This window comes from Halichoeres trimaculatus, unplaced genomic scaffold (genome assembly GCF_033239565.1).
Source record: "Halichoeres trimaculatus isolate MK-OKI-2021-1 unplaced genomic scaffold, fHalTri1.1 fHalTri1_scaffold_5, whole genome shotgun sequence".
Classification (NCBI taxonomy): Eukaryota; Metazoa; Chordata; class Actinopteri; order Labriformes; family Labridae; genus Halichoeres; species Halichoeres trimaculatus.
This window is the reverse complement of record NW_027437183.1, coordinates 25,069,903-25,085,501: the sequence shown is the minus strand read 5'-3', so window position 1 is coordinate 25,085,501 and position 15,599 is coordinate 25,069,903. Positions and strand designations below refer to the sequence as shown.

The window sequence follows — 15,599 nt, the reverse complement described above, 5'->3', positions numbered from 1 at the left end:
TGGTGAAAATTCACAATGACAACAGAAGCTGGTTGTGAGACCAGCTTGTCACAGTCAGGTGACAGACAGTTCAAGTTTTAACAAGTTTAGTGTCCCTGCTACAGCCAACACAACTTCACTGACACAAGAACAAAGAGCTGAAGGTCATCACATATGTTTAAACTTAAAAACAAAACAGTGTGTCATGCTATGGCAGAGATATGACGTTACGCACTAGACTTGCTCTTGTTCAGTATCTTTGCCTACAGATTTATGCAAGTGTGTGTGTGTGTGTGTGTGTGTGTGTGTGTGTGTGTGTGTGTGTGTGTGTGTGTGTGTGTGTGTGTGTGTGTGTGTGTGTGTGTGTGTGTGTGTGTGGCTCTATTAGGGTACTGATCCCTATACGGCTTTAACACACAGGCACACTTTTTGACTCCTCCCCTCCGCCTCCAGCCAGGGTGTGATTACAGCCAATACAATCTTGGGCGACCTGAACAAGAGAGAAAGAGAGAGGGAGAGAGAAAGAGGGGGCAGCCCCTCTGGTGCTCTCTGGTGGTTCTTGCAGCAGTGTCACTGTTGCTTGATCTTCAACAGTCCAGCTGTGGCATTGTAGCTCATGCAGGACTGGGTGAAAACACTGTAAACTACTCTGATCCCAGTGGACGACTCAAAATGGACAAAGCTGAGAGTTCTTCTGGGAAACTTTTTGTTTTTGTTTTTATTTTAACCACAATTTCCTGGAGTCTTGAGAGTTCTGTAACTCTGTGAACTAACATTCTTTTGGCTTTTTGGACAGTTTGGATACTATATTTTGGAAATCATGGCTACTCTGGAAGAACGTCCAGAAACAACAACCACGTCTCTGAAACATGGAGAGGAAGTTTCCCTTTCGAAAACTTACCAAAAACTTCCTGGGATGTGAAATGTCAGAGGAGTGAAGAATGAATATTAACTTACTATTTGCACACAGTTATGATGCTTATTAGAATTTTTACCTTTGTTGACTCAGACTTTACAAACCCACCTCTGTTTACCTTGTGTTGAGTTGAGCAGGTGAATAATGGAAGGCTACCTGAGCGATTCGAATGTGTCGAACTCATCAACAGCACCCTACCACCCTGCACTGGGACCCTGGAGCCTGGTTATACTGGTCCCCATCATTCTGACCATAGTGGTAGGAAACCTGTTGATCATCATTGCTGTAACGCGAACTTCACTGCTACAAACCACGACAAACATTTTCATTATGTCGCTGGCGTGCGCTGACCTCATCATGGGGGTCCTGGTGGTGCCTCTTGGGGCCACAATAGTGATGACGGGAAACTGGCAGCTCAGTGGAACGTGCTGTGATATTTGGACTTCAGTGGACGTCCTGTGTGTGACGGCGAGCATCGAGACCCTTTGTGTCATAGCCGTGGATCGGTATATAGCAATTACAAGGCCGCTCCGACACAAGGTCCTCCTCAATAAGCGGCGTTCAAGAGTAATAGTTTGTTTAGTTTGGGTCGTGTCCGCTCTAATTTCCTTTGTACCAATTATGAAGGGGTACTGGCGTGATGAGGAGGACGTAGCGGCAAAGAGTTGCTATGATGACCCTAAATGCTGTGACTTTGTGACCAACAGGGCCTTCGCAATAATATCTTCCACTGTTTCGTTTTACATTCCCCTGCTCATAATGATATTTGTGTATGCTCAAGTCTTCTTAATAGCCACGCGGCAGGTACAACTCATAGATAAGAACCGAAAGCGTTTCCAGCATGAGTGTCTGACAGGGAGAATACAAAATTCCCCGCACCTCAACAACATCCTGCCGACAGCATGCATAGGGTCCAACAACTGCAACAACGTAGAGCGGAGAAAGGGCTCCAAGCGAAGGCCGTCGCGGCTCATGCTTGTCAAAGAGCACAAGGCCCTCAAAACTCTGGGTATCATCATGGGGACCTTCACCGTGTGCTGGCTTCCTTTTTTTGTCGCCAACATCATCAATGCCTTTGACAAAACGGTCCCCTCAGAGAGGATCTTCAGACTCTTAAACTGGCTGGGATACATCAACTCTGGCCTCAACCCCATCATCTACTGCAGGAGTCCAGAGTTTCGTACGGCTTTCAAGAACCTGTTGGGCTGCCCGTGGCTGTCCGCCCTCCAGTTAAACTCTTTCTACAAAGAGCTGAGGACTCGCTGCTCCTGCTTTCAATGGCAGGCTGATTCAGGCACAGCCGGCTCTTTTCAGAAAACTCCAACAAGTATGATGGAGGGCAACGAGAGCCTGAATAGCACTCAGGGAAGCAGCAGAAGTGAGGAGGTTTCATCCGGTCCTCTGCAGTCCAATGGCAGCGCACAGTTCAGCGACTTATCAGAACCAGAAACCACATTGTAAGTATCTATAACTTACTTTTTCTAAACAATGTCATTTTTTTACATGGTAAACTCATTAATAGCTGAAACCAAGTCTCCAGAACAAATATCTTTGGAACTGAGTTGATTGGTGGTCTCACCTGTAATTATCTTTCTATGAGATCTTTGTTTGTCATTAATCAAAGTAAGAAGAGCGTCTGCCGCCTATCTGACATATGAACAGATCATTTGCTCTGTTAAGCAGAGGTGTAAAGACTTTTAAATAATTTTCAAGGTGAAGCGACTTTCGTTACTGACTGATCTTTCACTGAGTTTTAAGACCTTTAGATTAATGCACAAGTCTCTAAAAACACACAGCTAATGGTATGTTTAAAAAGAAAAAAAAACATAGGTACGATAATAAGAAAGCTATCAGAAAACTGGATATGCCTTATAAAAATGAGATTATGATTATGAATAATTAAAACACAAAATGTAGCTTTGAAGGTTCAAAGACCTTGGCAAATTTTCAATTTTCTAATTATTTTTTAACATTTTACAAGTATTTTTTTATTATTTGATCTTAACTATGGCGTAACTCTAACCCTGTTTAGGTTAACTCAGTATATCATTCCATATTTTTGGCATCTGGCATCTTATCCTGCTGAGTACACAGTATATCTATATTAAAGACATGAACAAGACAATGTGAATATCAGCTGAGCACTGCAAAAATTCAAACATGTTTTTGTTTTATTTATAGTAGAAAATGTCTCAACAGACTTTATATGAGCCACTTTACCTGACAAGTCCAGAAGTGTCTTATTTCAAGGTATTCAAGTAAAAAATGAGGCTTGAATTGCTTAAAGGGCAGCTTAAGTTTACTTGTTTAGTTTCTTTAATTGAGAGCAATATTGTCTTACAACCCTGGTAGATATTTGTACTTCCTACGATTCAGCTAACAATTTAGGTATCATTTTGTCTTTTTATGTCTTGAAATAAGACATTTTTCTGGTCTTGTCATTGAATGAGGCTCATATTATTTTTGGTAAGACAATTGTTGTTAGGAATAACACAAAAACACTTGATTAAGAAACTTTAACATCTGCTCCTACTATTCCAAAATAAATACTTAAAGGTAATCTACACAACATCTTTAAGTTAAAATTTTTAGAAAAAAAAAAGCTTTGACTTTTATCAGTTACTTCTGTTCTATTCTGTATGTTCACCTGTTATCAGTCTATTATTTCACGTGGTGTAATGTTCCACAGAACAGTCAATGAAGCTGTGTTTGGAGAGTTTCCCACAAAAATGAAAACTCATTAATATTTCATCGTACAGAAAAACTTTTATGACAAGCTTTTATGTTGAACAGTTAAAAGATATGACTGTGCTTTCTGTAAAACCACTGTGTGCTGTGTCAAAGCCTGTTTCTGGGAACCACTCAGCACATTTCTAGATATTAATGTGTCTCTGTGCCTCAGTGGGCCTCTGTGTGCCCTGCCCAACACCCCCTGCAGCTGATAAATCTTTATCACTCACGCACAAGACTTTCCTCTAAACTGAGAGGCTGTTTACTGCTCTGACAGCCAATGAGAGCATCCTCTTAAAGGAGGTTAAGTGGGACTGGCCAGCTTAACATTTAGGTCATTGTCACAGTCAGGAACAAATTGATTGTAGATACAGAACAGAGCCTGGGAAGACCCAACCTAATGATTATTATTGAATATTCAGTGGGTGTATTAGGGTCTAATCTTAAGTCTAATACTGATTGTTTGTTGAAATTAATTTGCTAGGGATTATGTCTTTACTTTTCACAGTATTTGCTTTTGATTTGAATTTATCATTGTTCAGGTGAAAATTGTTTCAACAAGAAAAACATTATTTAATTCAGGGTAAAATTAACAGGAACCCTCCTCTTGTATCATCATTATCATTTTAACAAAAGTGAAGTTTTCAAGCTAATATTGATTTAAAAAAATAAGGATGTGTGTACCTCATTCTTTTTTAAATTAATACTGAAAATTCAATCTGAACTCTTGAGTTGAATTTTAATTTACCTTTCACTTAAATTTCATTAGACAAGCAGGAAAAGTCTCACACAGCCGCCCTCCCAACACCGTGTGAATACCCAGAAGTGATCCTTTTTTCTTACAGCAGGAAGTTTGGTTTCAAATATTTAGTTTATACTTGATATATCACTTAGTACGCTGCTAAATGACATCCTCTTGGTGGTATTTTAACAGACAAAATCAATGGGACAGTGAAAGGTGAAGCATTTAGGGGTGTATATAAAAGTCTTCCTTAAAAGGAGCCTGGAGTGTTGTGTTGTAAATCAGCCCCAGAGGAAAGGCTCAGCAGACTCACCCTGCTATGCTGATATGAACTGGATTACAATCATAAGTGAGACCAGCTGTTTGGGAGTGACTCTGGCAGAGCCACTGCTCAGGTTTTACAGAAAATAAGATGTTTCAGGTCTCAGGAGACTGAGCTGCTTAGTGGGTAGCTGTTGTTAAAATCCCAAGAGTGGCACCTGAAAGAGCCTCTGAACTCTGACAGCACTAAACATCTATTCACTGAGAACAACAAACCAATTAAGCAGCATACTTTAAACCCTGCGATCAAAACAGCAGGAACAAAAAGGGGTCACAGCCACTGCTCTGAGTAACTACCTGGGAAAAGTGTCTGCACAGCCTCACATTGTGCCAAACGACCATCATCAATAGTAACTTTGTTTTCACAGAAGTACATGCAGGCATATCACTGCTGCCCTTATCAACATCCACTGCAGCCTCCAGCCTGTGTCACGTATGCACTTTGCTCCGTCACATGTACTTTTTCACAGATCTTCTGGATAAATGTGCTTCAGAGCTATCTTTCACAGTGACTGATTGAAACAGAATTTGTAGGGATGCACGATATTGGATTTTTGCCGATATGCCGATATATCGAGACCCCTTTCGGCCGATACCGATACCAATAATCTCAAGTTTGTTTGTTTTTGTGACTGTAAAGAAAGCTAAGTCTATCCTGTACTGGAATTTATATGTTACTCTTATTGTGACGGTCTTATTTGTTTAAGAAACACACATAAAACAAGACAAAAAACATTTGATTTTACCATAAATAAGAAATGTATTATTTTTTCAAACTCAAGACATTCAGTGTTGAAATACAGAAAAATAATTTCTTTAGATCACATGAACTTTAGATGTACAATGCATTTTTAAACATAACCAAGTTGCATTTGATTATTTTAGAGCTACTGTAACAACCTGGTGACAGACACAGAGCTCTGCAGTGCAAATAAATGAAGTGCTACATTTTATTTAAGGAGCTTATTTTTCAGATGGAAAATAATAATAATCCTAACTGAATAGCACCTTATCGGCTGTGCCTATCAGCAGAAATTTTCATATCTGCAGATACCGATAAACGTGTTTTTAAGCTTTTATCAGCCGATACCGATATTGTGCCGATAATATCGTGCATCCCTAATAATTTGGTCATCAAAAGTTGAAGTAGGAGCAAATATGTGAGGTAGTGCATTCAGTTTTGTATCATCATTGGTGTCAACGATTGAAAACAATCAAATTTAACTAAAATAGAGTCAAACATCTATATTCTACACAACAATACAGGGATGTGAGAGCACTGAGCCATCCTGTAGTTATAGAGAGCATCATCTTTAGGGAATGTGTCATTTGTTATTTGAAGCTTGTGCATCTTAAAAACAAACGTGGGAGATTCTTGTTGACACGCTGCTCAAAAACGGAGAAAAAAAAAAGTCTATGTAAAGTGATAAAAAAGGCAGCATATGCTCACAGAATGCATTCCTAAAGACACTATAGAAGGATGAAGAGCAGTAGCTATACGAAAAAGAAAACAAAAACATGGCAGAGGGATTGGTATGGATTTCTCTCTACAGGAACATCTGATGCGTGACTAGCCATGCAGGATCTCTCTGACTTACTGTCTGGAGAGGATTTTATGGACTTTTTCTTGTTGGCTTAATCCAAATAAAACCTGCTCACAGCATTAAAACGCCTTTATTTCAATAACATATCCGGGTACATGTTCACGTTCTCAGCGTGTGAACTTTCAGCTGAGCTACAGGGAGCAATCACTAACAACATAAAACACAGACTGATGGTGGAGTATACCATTCGTAGTGTAAATACTGACTCACCAAATTCACCGTTAGTGACTCATTCGTCTAACTGATGGCGTAAATACGTCAGACGTGTTGTTTGACATCCCATAAGGGCAAACCTAAAAGAACACGGTGTTTAAACAGCGGGCATCTCTGGGACGGAGGTGTTACAGGAATAAACTGTGTCATTGGATATAATTGTGTTTCCCACCCAAGAGTGCTGTTCCCTCCAAGAGCTTAATAACAGACTCTGTGTTATTGCTGAATAAATGTGGAAAGCTAATGTCAGAGATGTGTAGACCTTTCTCGTTCATCATGTACTGCGCTACCTTAGTCGTGGAAAATAAGAACTAAAGCTGGAGTGTGATTGACAAGCTCTTTACTTCATCAAGCTCCTAATGTGAGATAGCTCACACCTCATTGTAACCCCAAGCAGCCTGAGCATTTCATTTGGCACATATTTAGATAGTATGATGTATTTTTAGAAAGGCTGGTGTGCTCTGATCTATTTTGTTAGCTTCTTTCAGTTATAATGTGCATTTAGTCAGCTTAGGGTGAATCAGGCACAAGGCAGCATGAAACAAGGAGCAGGGTAAAGCAAAACATGGTGGTATTGACCTGTGGAAAACCTCCACTCTCCCTTTTCAAGCCTGCCTGCTATCAGCAACAATCACACTGCAGCACGCTCTTTAAATGGAGGCATCTGGGAGTTTGGAAAACACCTGACAACTGTTTGAGACCAAATTGATAAGGCTGGACAGAAAAAAGTCAGGAAAGCTTTATCTATGTACAACAGAAGTTAAAAACAACCCAACACAACTCTGACATGAAGTATTATGTGTGTGCTTAACAACAGCAGTAGGTGTTCGAAAATGTTATTGGTTAGAGACATTTCTTGGTATGTCACCATCAAACAATAACCTCAGGAACATAAATACAAGTTATATGAAGAGGTTGAAAAGTTTCAGTTCCCAGAGTGGCCACTGGGTGCTGGTTCCAAAAGCTAATCAAAACCATAGACTAGATACTACACAGATATAGTGTCTATAACATCACCCACTTGTGTCTGATGAGAGTTTTGAACTCCAATTCAGAGTCCTGCACTGGGTCGGGTACCCATCGGGTACCCATCGGGTACACGCAAAAACAGCTGATTTAGGGGTGTTTCTAAAAACTTTTTTTTTCCGGGTTCAGATCTGGTTGGAAAAAACAACATGCGGGTCGGGTCGCGGGTTTTAGTTTGACACATCAAAATTAATATAAAATAATAATAAATACAATAAAATAAAAACGTAAGTTGTAAGCTGGTTGTAAGGCTGTGACCATATAGCCACGCTATCCAGTTCCTATAATACATCCATGGTTGTGACATGATCACGGCTCATACCTGCTGAGCGTCGCTTAAGTCTGGACAGAAAGTAAGTCTATTACACGTGTAAAGGTCTTTTTAAGAGATTAAAAGTTTAAAAGCATTAAAGAAAAAAAAACGAGTAATTTTACATTTGTATGTGAGAAGATCACAGAGGGTTGATGATGGAGCTGAAGTCAGGCTTTTATTGGAAGAGTTGCTTCTTTCAGGTGCGTTGTTTACTCACTGGCATCTGAACTATGGCGAAATATCGTTCAATTTTCAGACAATGTGACCCAAAATGATTACTCCTAATAAGGTTAAGGGTCGGGCTGCGGGTCCTGTTTCAACGGGTCGGATCGGGTTGCGGTACTAATCAGGCTGATGCGCGGGTTTGTGGTTCGGGTGTGGGTTTGTACGTCCCTGGGTTGGGGTGGATCTTGAAAATTGGACCCGTGCAGGACTCTGGTCCAATTACCCAGACCATTTTTTAAACCAGACTGTAAACATTTTGACTTTTGCTGTGAAATTCAGTGTTCCAGTGTTTCTGCAGCCAGCCTCAAGCAGAGTCTAGAGAATAACAGTTTTTAGCACCTTAGCATTAGGGCTGGACAATAAATGGGATTTTATCGTGATTTCAATTTTGCCATCTGACAATCATAAAAAACAATATAATTGAAGAAAAACTATTAATGTGCCACACAGTGTAGATGTATGCAAGTTCCTGTGCTTCATAGCTCTTCTATGTTCCATGTGCAGCCACAGCGAGTGTGTGTGACTTATGTGTATCAATAATACTGTATGTGCCACTCGCTGGTTCTTTAAAGTTGTGTTTAAATCAGTACTGAAGTTTTTGAATAAATGAATAATTGTGTATATTAATTGTGATTTCAATATCACTTAAAATAATCGGGATTCTTATTTTTACCATAATCACCCAGCCCTACTTAGCATCATATTTTTAGACCAGAGGCAGCCACTTGGGTGAATGCAGAGGTTATAGAAACTGCAGTTCCTCAAGTGGCCACCAGAGGCTGGTACCAAAAGCAAGTCAAAACCCATCAGGCTCCATATTAGCATCTTAAAATTTAGTACAGGGCAGAAACTCACAGCCCTGTAAATTTCTGCCTCTTGGGCTTTATTCATTTATATAATGAAAAACCTTCCAGTCCAGGTTAGCTTACATACAACAAACCAATGACTGCAACTTTGTGAGAACCTGATTAATCTAGCATCCACAAGACTTGCACTGACAGCTCTCACTCCTGTCACTCTTCTCTCACTCTCTCCTGCCTCTATAGCGCTGACAGCAAAGTAAATGTGCAGCATGACTGACTGATCAGCTGTCCCTCCTCCTGTCCTCTGAGCCTATCAGAGCTGTCTGAGTGCATTAGACCATTTGCAGAGAGAATAGTTGGCGTACATGTTCGGTCTTCATTTGGAGGCAGGGCAGGGGGCTCAGGAGAGGGATGTGAGATAACAGAGGTGGAGGTAGTAGGTTTGGAAATGTTCGGGTTGCTTACTGCCACTCTAAAGTTGTCCATTATTAAGGGCAAAGCTTTTTGAGTGGGTGCTGCAAACTGTCTGCAACAGTCAACTCTTTTAACTGAACATTTCAGATAATAATTAGGGATAAATGAGTACTGCTACCAGGTATCGGTATCGGGCCGATACCAGCCTTTTTTAAGGTATCGGTACTCGTGAAGGCTGCAGATACCAGTAGCAGATACTCTAGGCAAGAAAATCTTTCGTCGTGCAAGTCCTCCTCACCACTAGTTGCTGCTAATTGCTGCGGTTCAACACCACAGCAAATGTGCGCCAGGTCCTGTTCAGACAACATGAATGAACCAGGGAGAGTTATCTGTTAAACTGTTTTATTTTGCACAGTTTACTTTAAAAATACTTTAACTCTGACAGTTGCTAGTTTTATTGTGCACTTTTATTATTTTTTGTTTAATATTTATCAAAAAAATTCCCACCTCAGTGTTTTATTTGGACTTACTGGCAGAGTGACTGTGCTGTCTTTGATCAAAATGATCTGTCACTGTGAATTTAAATTTTATGTATCAAAACTACTAGTAGCATCAGTGCTCAGTATCGGTGAGTACTCAATAGGGAGTACTCGTACTGGTATCGGTCTACATAAAAAGTGGTACTGAACATCATCAATAATAATAATAATAATAATAATAATAATAATAATAATAATAATAATAATAATATACATACATGAATAAATAATACTTTATTTATATAGCAATTTCCAACACAAGTAACAACCTACTTCACAATAAATAGATAAAAATGAACTGCAGACAGTAAAAAAAAATAAAAACAAATAAGACAAGCAGCCAAGTAATGAAATAAATCAAGAGAAGTAAAACCAAGAAAATCAAAGTAAAATTAGTTTTACTTAGTTTTTTTTGTAAAAAAAAATAAAAAAATAAAAAATAGGCCTTCAGTAGTAAAATAAAACAGGGGACTGATTGTACAAGTCTGAGCTCCTCTGGCAGGTCGTTACCAAGTCTAAGGGCTCTCGAGAAAACTCTATTACCCTTCGTCTTGAATCTAGACCTTGGATCAGCCAGTAGAGCACAGTCAGAGGATCATAGACAGTGTGAGGGTAGCTGCCAACAGTTTATTGCTAACATCAGCTAGCTATGAACACCAAACAGCATAACTTCACGAATTAATAAATCAGTGATTTTCCACCCCTTACTCATACTTAAGCTCCATTCAGTTGTTCAACAGACTGAAATAAAGACTGAAAAATCAGTAAACTATCATAATACAGTCTTACAGCTGCCAGATTTAAAGCTTCTCAACCACTATATGGCTTTAAAACACAATTAGACATCACAACTGTCATAATGCAACATTTTACTCACACAAGACCTGAAGTCTCGGGCTGTTAGCTCTAATTAGGCGTACAATCTAATAAACCGGCAGCGTAATCAAATCATGTCATGAATTTTTCTCTGAAATTCAAATGATGGATGAGGTCTCCTTTTCTTTTATCAACTGAAATTCTTCACTGGAAACTACAAATGTACGCAAACTATGTCCTCGTTTTGTGATTTAAAATAAACTATAAATCATGAGTGAGTATCAGATTTAATAGAATGTACAACGCAGTATTATTCCTGGAGGTCTTTTCCATTAATCATTCAACTGCATCAACTTAAATGACTCTTCACCATCCGACACGCGTAAAACAGACCAAAGCCTCTCGTGATTTACTGTACCAACTGTAAAAAAGTCTTTACAGCACGTTGGGAGTTCTGTTAAAGCCACATTGTTAATGGTTTCCTGCATATTTTTCTCCCACATGCATTCACTTTTCTGTGAGGCTTACAGGTTCAGGTGGTTTATGTCTTCCTGTGGAGACATGCACGCTGGAGGTGATAGCATCAGAATTCCTGCTCTGTCAAGGGGAATAAAGTATGCCAGGGCAAAAATAGACTGGGACTTATTTGCATATGTTTGGGTTAAAGCAAAACGGTGGATAAAAAGGGAACAGATGCAGCGATGATTGATGATGTTTTCTGAAAAAAACGACCAATAATCAAATTGCCTCAAAGATACACTGTTGCTGTCAACTTGTGGCTTTATCAGATGGGAAATAAAATGAAAGCGTAGCAACTCACATTTCACATAGCGGCACATCAGGTCAAAGGTATAATAAGGGCTATGATGAGAGGGCTGTTATCAGCCTAGGAGAAGATGAGAGGATAAAAAAGTACTATGGATCTGTATTTTCTGTTGAATACACTCGGTAATGTGAGGAGTACTCATGGGTTTTCTCTTTCTCTTATCAGCTTCACATTGCAGGAGAAAGACGGATGAGCTGTAAAATTCTGACCTACTGAAAGAAACATCATCCTCCACATGTTACGATGATGCCTGCAAAGTCTGGGACCAAACAGCACTGACTATCTAATGAAGTGATCCACCACTGCTGCAGCAAACACCCACAAGAGGATGACACAGGAGACACAAGCAGACAGCTGGGTTGATCTGTGCTGAAACACTGTGATTGTCACTTTTGAAGAGCCACAATCGCTGCAATACGATCCTGTCAGAGGTCAGGGTTCAACATATTGATGTCGTCTACAAACTGTTTGAAGACTCAGCATGCACAGATAGGATAATACTTAAAATAAGGTTTGGAGCATTCCAGCAAAACTTTGGTCACAGTGTGCGTGGCCTTCAGTTTGAAACTGACTTTTAATGTCTGGTAAGTTATCTATTTATGACACACATCAAATCTGTGGCAAAATCCAAACATTGTCTAACTTATAAGTGACAAAGCTTTCTTCATTGTTCAGATAAGATATGGAAATGTTCATGGCAAAGAGTTTTAATATGAGCTAACCTAAAGGATAGCTTTTATTCAAGGTTTTTAGCATGATCCAAAGATCCCTGTTTGACCTTGACTCGCGCCTTCCTCCAGTCTACTCACTCATACCATGACCAAAGAAGTGTTCATTCCTGATTGGCTGGCTGTTTATATCGTAAAACAGGAAACCTCAACTAAATTCCTGTCAACAATTATACAGTCCCTCCAGGAAATTGTGATGATTAGTGACAATTTCAGACAATTAATGCTAATTCAACAAAACCCTCACCTTTTTTATAAAGTGCATCCTTCACCAATCTCTGCAGCTTCTTAGCTCCTCACCTGCATGCCATCAAATACACTTTTTTGACTTTTAAAATATTGGTTCTTGTAACACCAGTTTTTTTTTCCCTTGTGTTTTTTAATTCTCAGGGGGTCACAGTCATCACATTCAGTTACATACAGTTGAATACGCCAGAATCACTTTGCAGAATCCTAGAGGGTCTGAGTTAAATCATCAGTAAAAATCAAAGTTCAAGATTTAGCAAACTCTTCTGTCACTGGTAAACACCCTGGTATTTTGTAGCAAAAGAGGAAAAGGGTCATGGTAATGATTTAAAAAAACAAAAAGGAGACATAAAGAGTCATTAAAACAATGTCCAAACTGGGGGGCATCCCCTCCATGCCTTTCATTATTCTGTTATTCTGAACTGCATTGTTGTCCATTATTTCTTACATGATGTCATCTGTTGCATTAGGAAATAAAGAATCAATAAAACTGTGTAACATGGACCATGTGTGCTCTGTGTGCAAACTCAACATGGGTGTTGTGACGAAGGAAGGACTTTACTGAAGTCGGTTAGAAATTTGAAACTCTGTCTTTACTAGTGTTTATCGACATTGTACACAGCCCAACGTAAGAGCATCAGGGTTGGAGTGCAGATGGCGTGGTAGTCTAGATCATGCCCCATGAGGTTTGCTCTCATGTGGATGGCCAGGGTTCAAATCCAGCCTGTGGCTTCCTTCCCAGCTGTTGCACCCCATTCGCGCCTTATTTCCTACTCTGTCCACTGTCCCCATCTTTCCAATTAAAGACAACTCCCCCCCATAAAGTAACTTTAAAAAAGCACCAAGGTTTACTGCTACATTACTTCACAACGAGGGCATTATGTTCACATTAAGATTAACAAAATTGGATTTCAAAGTGATAAATTCACAAAAACAAATGGTTATAGTCCAAAGAAGAAAACCTCACAAATCCATAGGAGTAGTGTTGTATAAAGACAAGAAAGAATTTGTTAAAGTTATAGTTAATCCCTGAAGGTGATCACCCCATCATCACAGCAGACTCAGTCGTCTGCATTGGTTAAAATTTTGATACTTGACAGGGTGCTGAAGTGACCGTGATGCTCCACAATCCTTTTTCTAGTTCTGAAAAGTTGCTGCTCTCCCGGTCTTCCCCTTCAAATAATATACTGACAAAGTAAAAAATGATAGAATGATAGGGAAGAGCAGTTGATCACGTTCAGTATCATGTCTGTCCAATGGACAAGAGAAGAAAACTTCAAAAAGTATAATTTGAAGGCAGCTTTACAACTTGGTATTCATCTCGTGATCCAACAGATTTAACAGAGGATCGCTTGAGGGGTCCAGACCCCGACACTAGCCACGGTTACATGAGGAGTTTTTCGTCTTTCCGAATGGAATCTTTCTGAAAGACTTTTCCGAAAACAATAATATACATGGAAAGGAATATTCCAATCTCTGGTCTACATGTGCCACTATAATCAAACAGAATAGTCAACAGGGCATGTGCAAACAAACGTAAACAAAGTTGCGTCTTACGTCATATCTGAGCATGCGCTGAAAGAACGTACCTTGACAACTTTCTATTTGAGTGGATACATGATACCTGAATCGGTTTGGGGAAAGAAATATTCCACCCCTGTGAAACCGTTTAAATGTCCATTCGGATTGGCACTTTTCCTTTGGAATGAGGTGTTTACAAAGGTCAAATTCTTTCCATTCAAGCAAATAAACTGAAAGCAAGCAGAATATTTGAGTCCATGTATAGGTGGCAACTGAGAACTCTTTCATGAACGCAGAGCAGGGTAAAATAAAAATATTTTGATGTGAGGTCCTCGGACAATTAAATTCAGTCTCCTTAAACATCAGGCACTGTAACTGTTTGAGCTCACACAACACTGTCCTTATCTTATGGGAGTAATTTAAAGCTTTAGCAAATAAACCACGAGCTGAATGCAGGACATTAGAAAACAAACCTAACCCAGCGTTAGGTTTGAACACTGCCAAGCAGGCTTTGTGACAACTGAAACAAGCTCCAACCAAAAGCAATGCCAAGTCTGAGTGGACTCCGTGATCCTGTCTGCTGATTCCTATTACTGTTGTTTTTTTTCTAAATCCGATTTGACTGTATAAAGTCAACACATCTTTTTGGGAAAAGAAAGAAGTCACCACACAAGGTAAGATGGGGCTATGTGGTCAGAGAATATACACAGGGGGAGAAGAGCATCCAAAGGAATGTAAATAAGAGACTACTTGGTTTTACATATGCAGTTTTACATATGTGGTTGAACAAATGCGAAACATTCACCACATGCAGAAAGGATGAAGGCGATGGAGGAAGTAGAGCGTGACACAAAAAGACACTAAAAAAGGTCATGTAATGCCAAGCTCAAACCTCAGACCTTCAATTAGGATTCCTTCAATTCAATTGGGTCAATAAAGCTTCATTTTGATAAGTAGCTGTAGCTTTGGCCTGGTGACATGGAAAACTCGACCTTCCACTGCATCCTCCTCACCTATAAAACCTTAAAGAAAAAAATCAAGGAAAGTCTTTTTCCGTGACACTCACCAGCTTTGACAGGCAGCGTTAACAGAGGCTTTTCTGTTTCTATTTGTTTTCCAACTGTGACGCTGCCTTATTCCCACAGACAGCTGGGCAAACACAGATAACCTGATATCACACAGATATTTAACTGAAGCTCCTGTCCTGTGAGAGGGAGGGGGGAATACAGTACACAAAGTCAAAGGTGAATGTTTTGTTGTCTGAGTGACACAAAAACACTTTTTCAGCTCTCTGTTCTGTCCTGACATTAATATTCACCTGGAGAAGAATCCATCACAGGAGGGCAAAGCTACAAATACGCCTGCTGATATCCTGTCTCACTACCACAGACTATTAGGCCCTGTCATGAAATGATATAACCCTCTAATTCCACTTTTACTTTTCTGACAAACTTTGAATCAAGACTAAGAAAAAGCCTCTGGGAGCCTGTTCCCAAATTACCCCTTTCACCTAATTGACATCCTGACTGCCTGGTTTGGCAATCTACTGCCATCTAGTGCACTTATTTGTGACTACCAGCCTCATTAGATTGAGCCAAACAGCCTGGCTACCATATTTTCTCTTCTGTATAACAGCT

At 39.7% G+C, this 15,599-nt stretch overlaps 1 protein-coding gene across 1 annotated transcript; it reads left to right on the top strand.

The window, feature by feature from the left end:
* The first annotated feature begins 590 nt into the window (after positions 1-590).
* Positions 591-12,859, top strand: adrb3a (adrenoceptor beta 3a). Its single transcript, XM_074670630.1, has 2 exons — positions 591-2,352; positions 11,633-12,859. The coding sequence occupies exons 1-2, from the start codon at positions 1,040-1,042 to the stop codon at positions 11,658-11,660; spliced, it is 1,341 nt and encodes a 446-aa protein (XP_074526731.1). The 5' UTR covers positions 591-1,039; the 3' UTR covers positions 11,661-12,859.
* Positions 12,860-15,599: the final 2,740 nt, after the last annotated feature.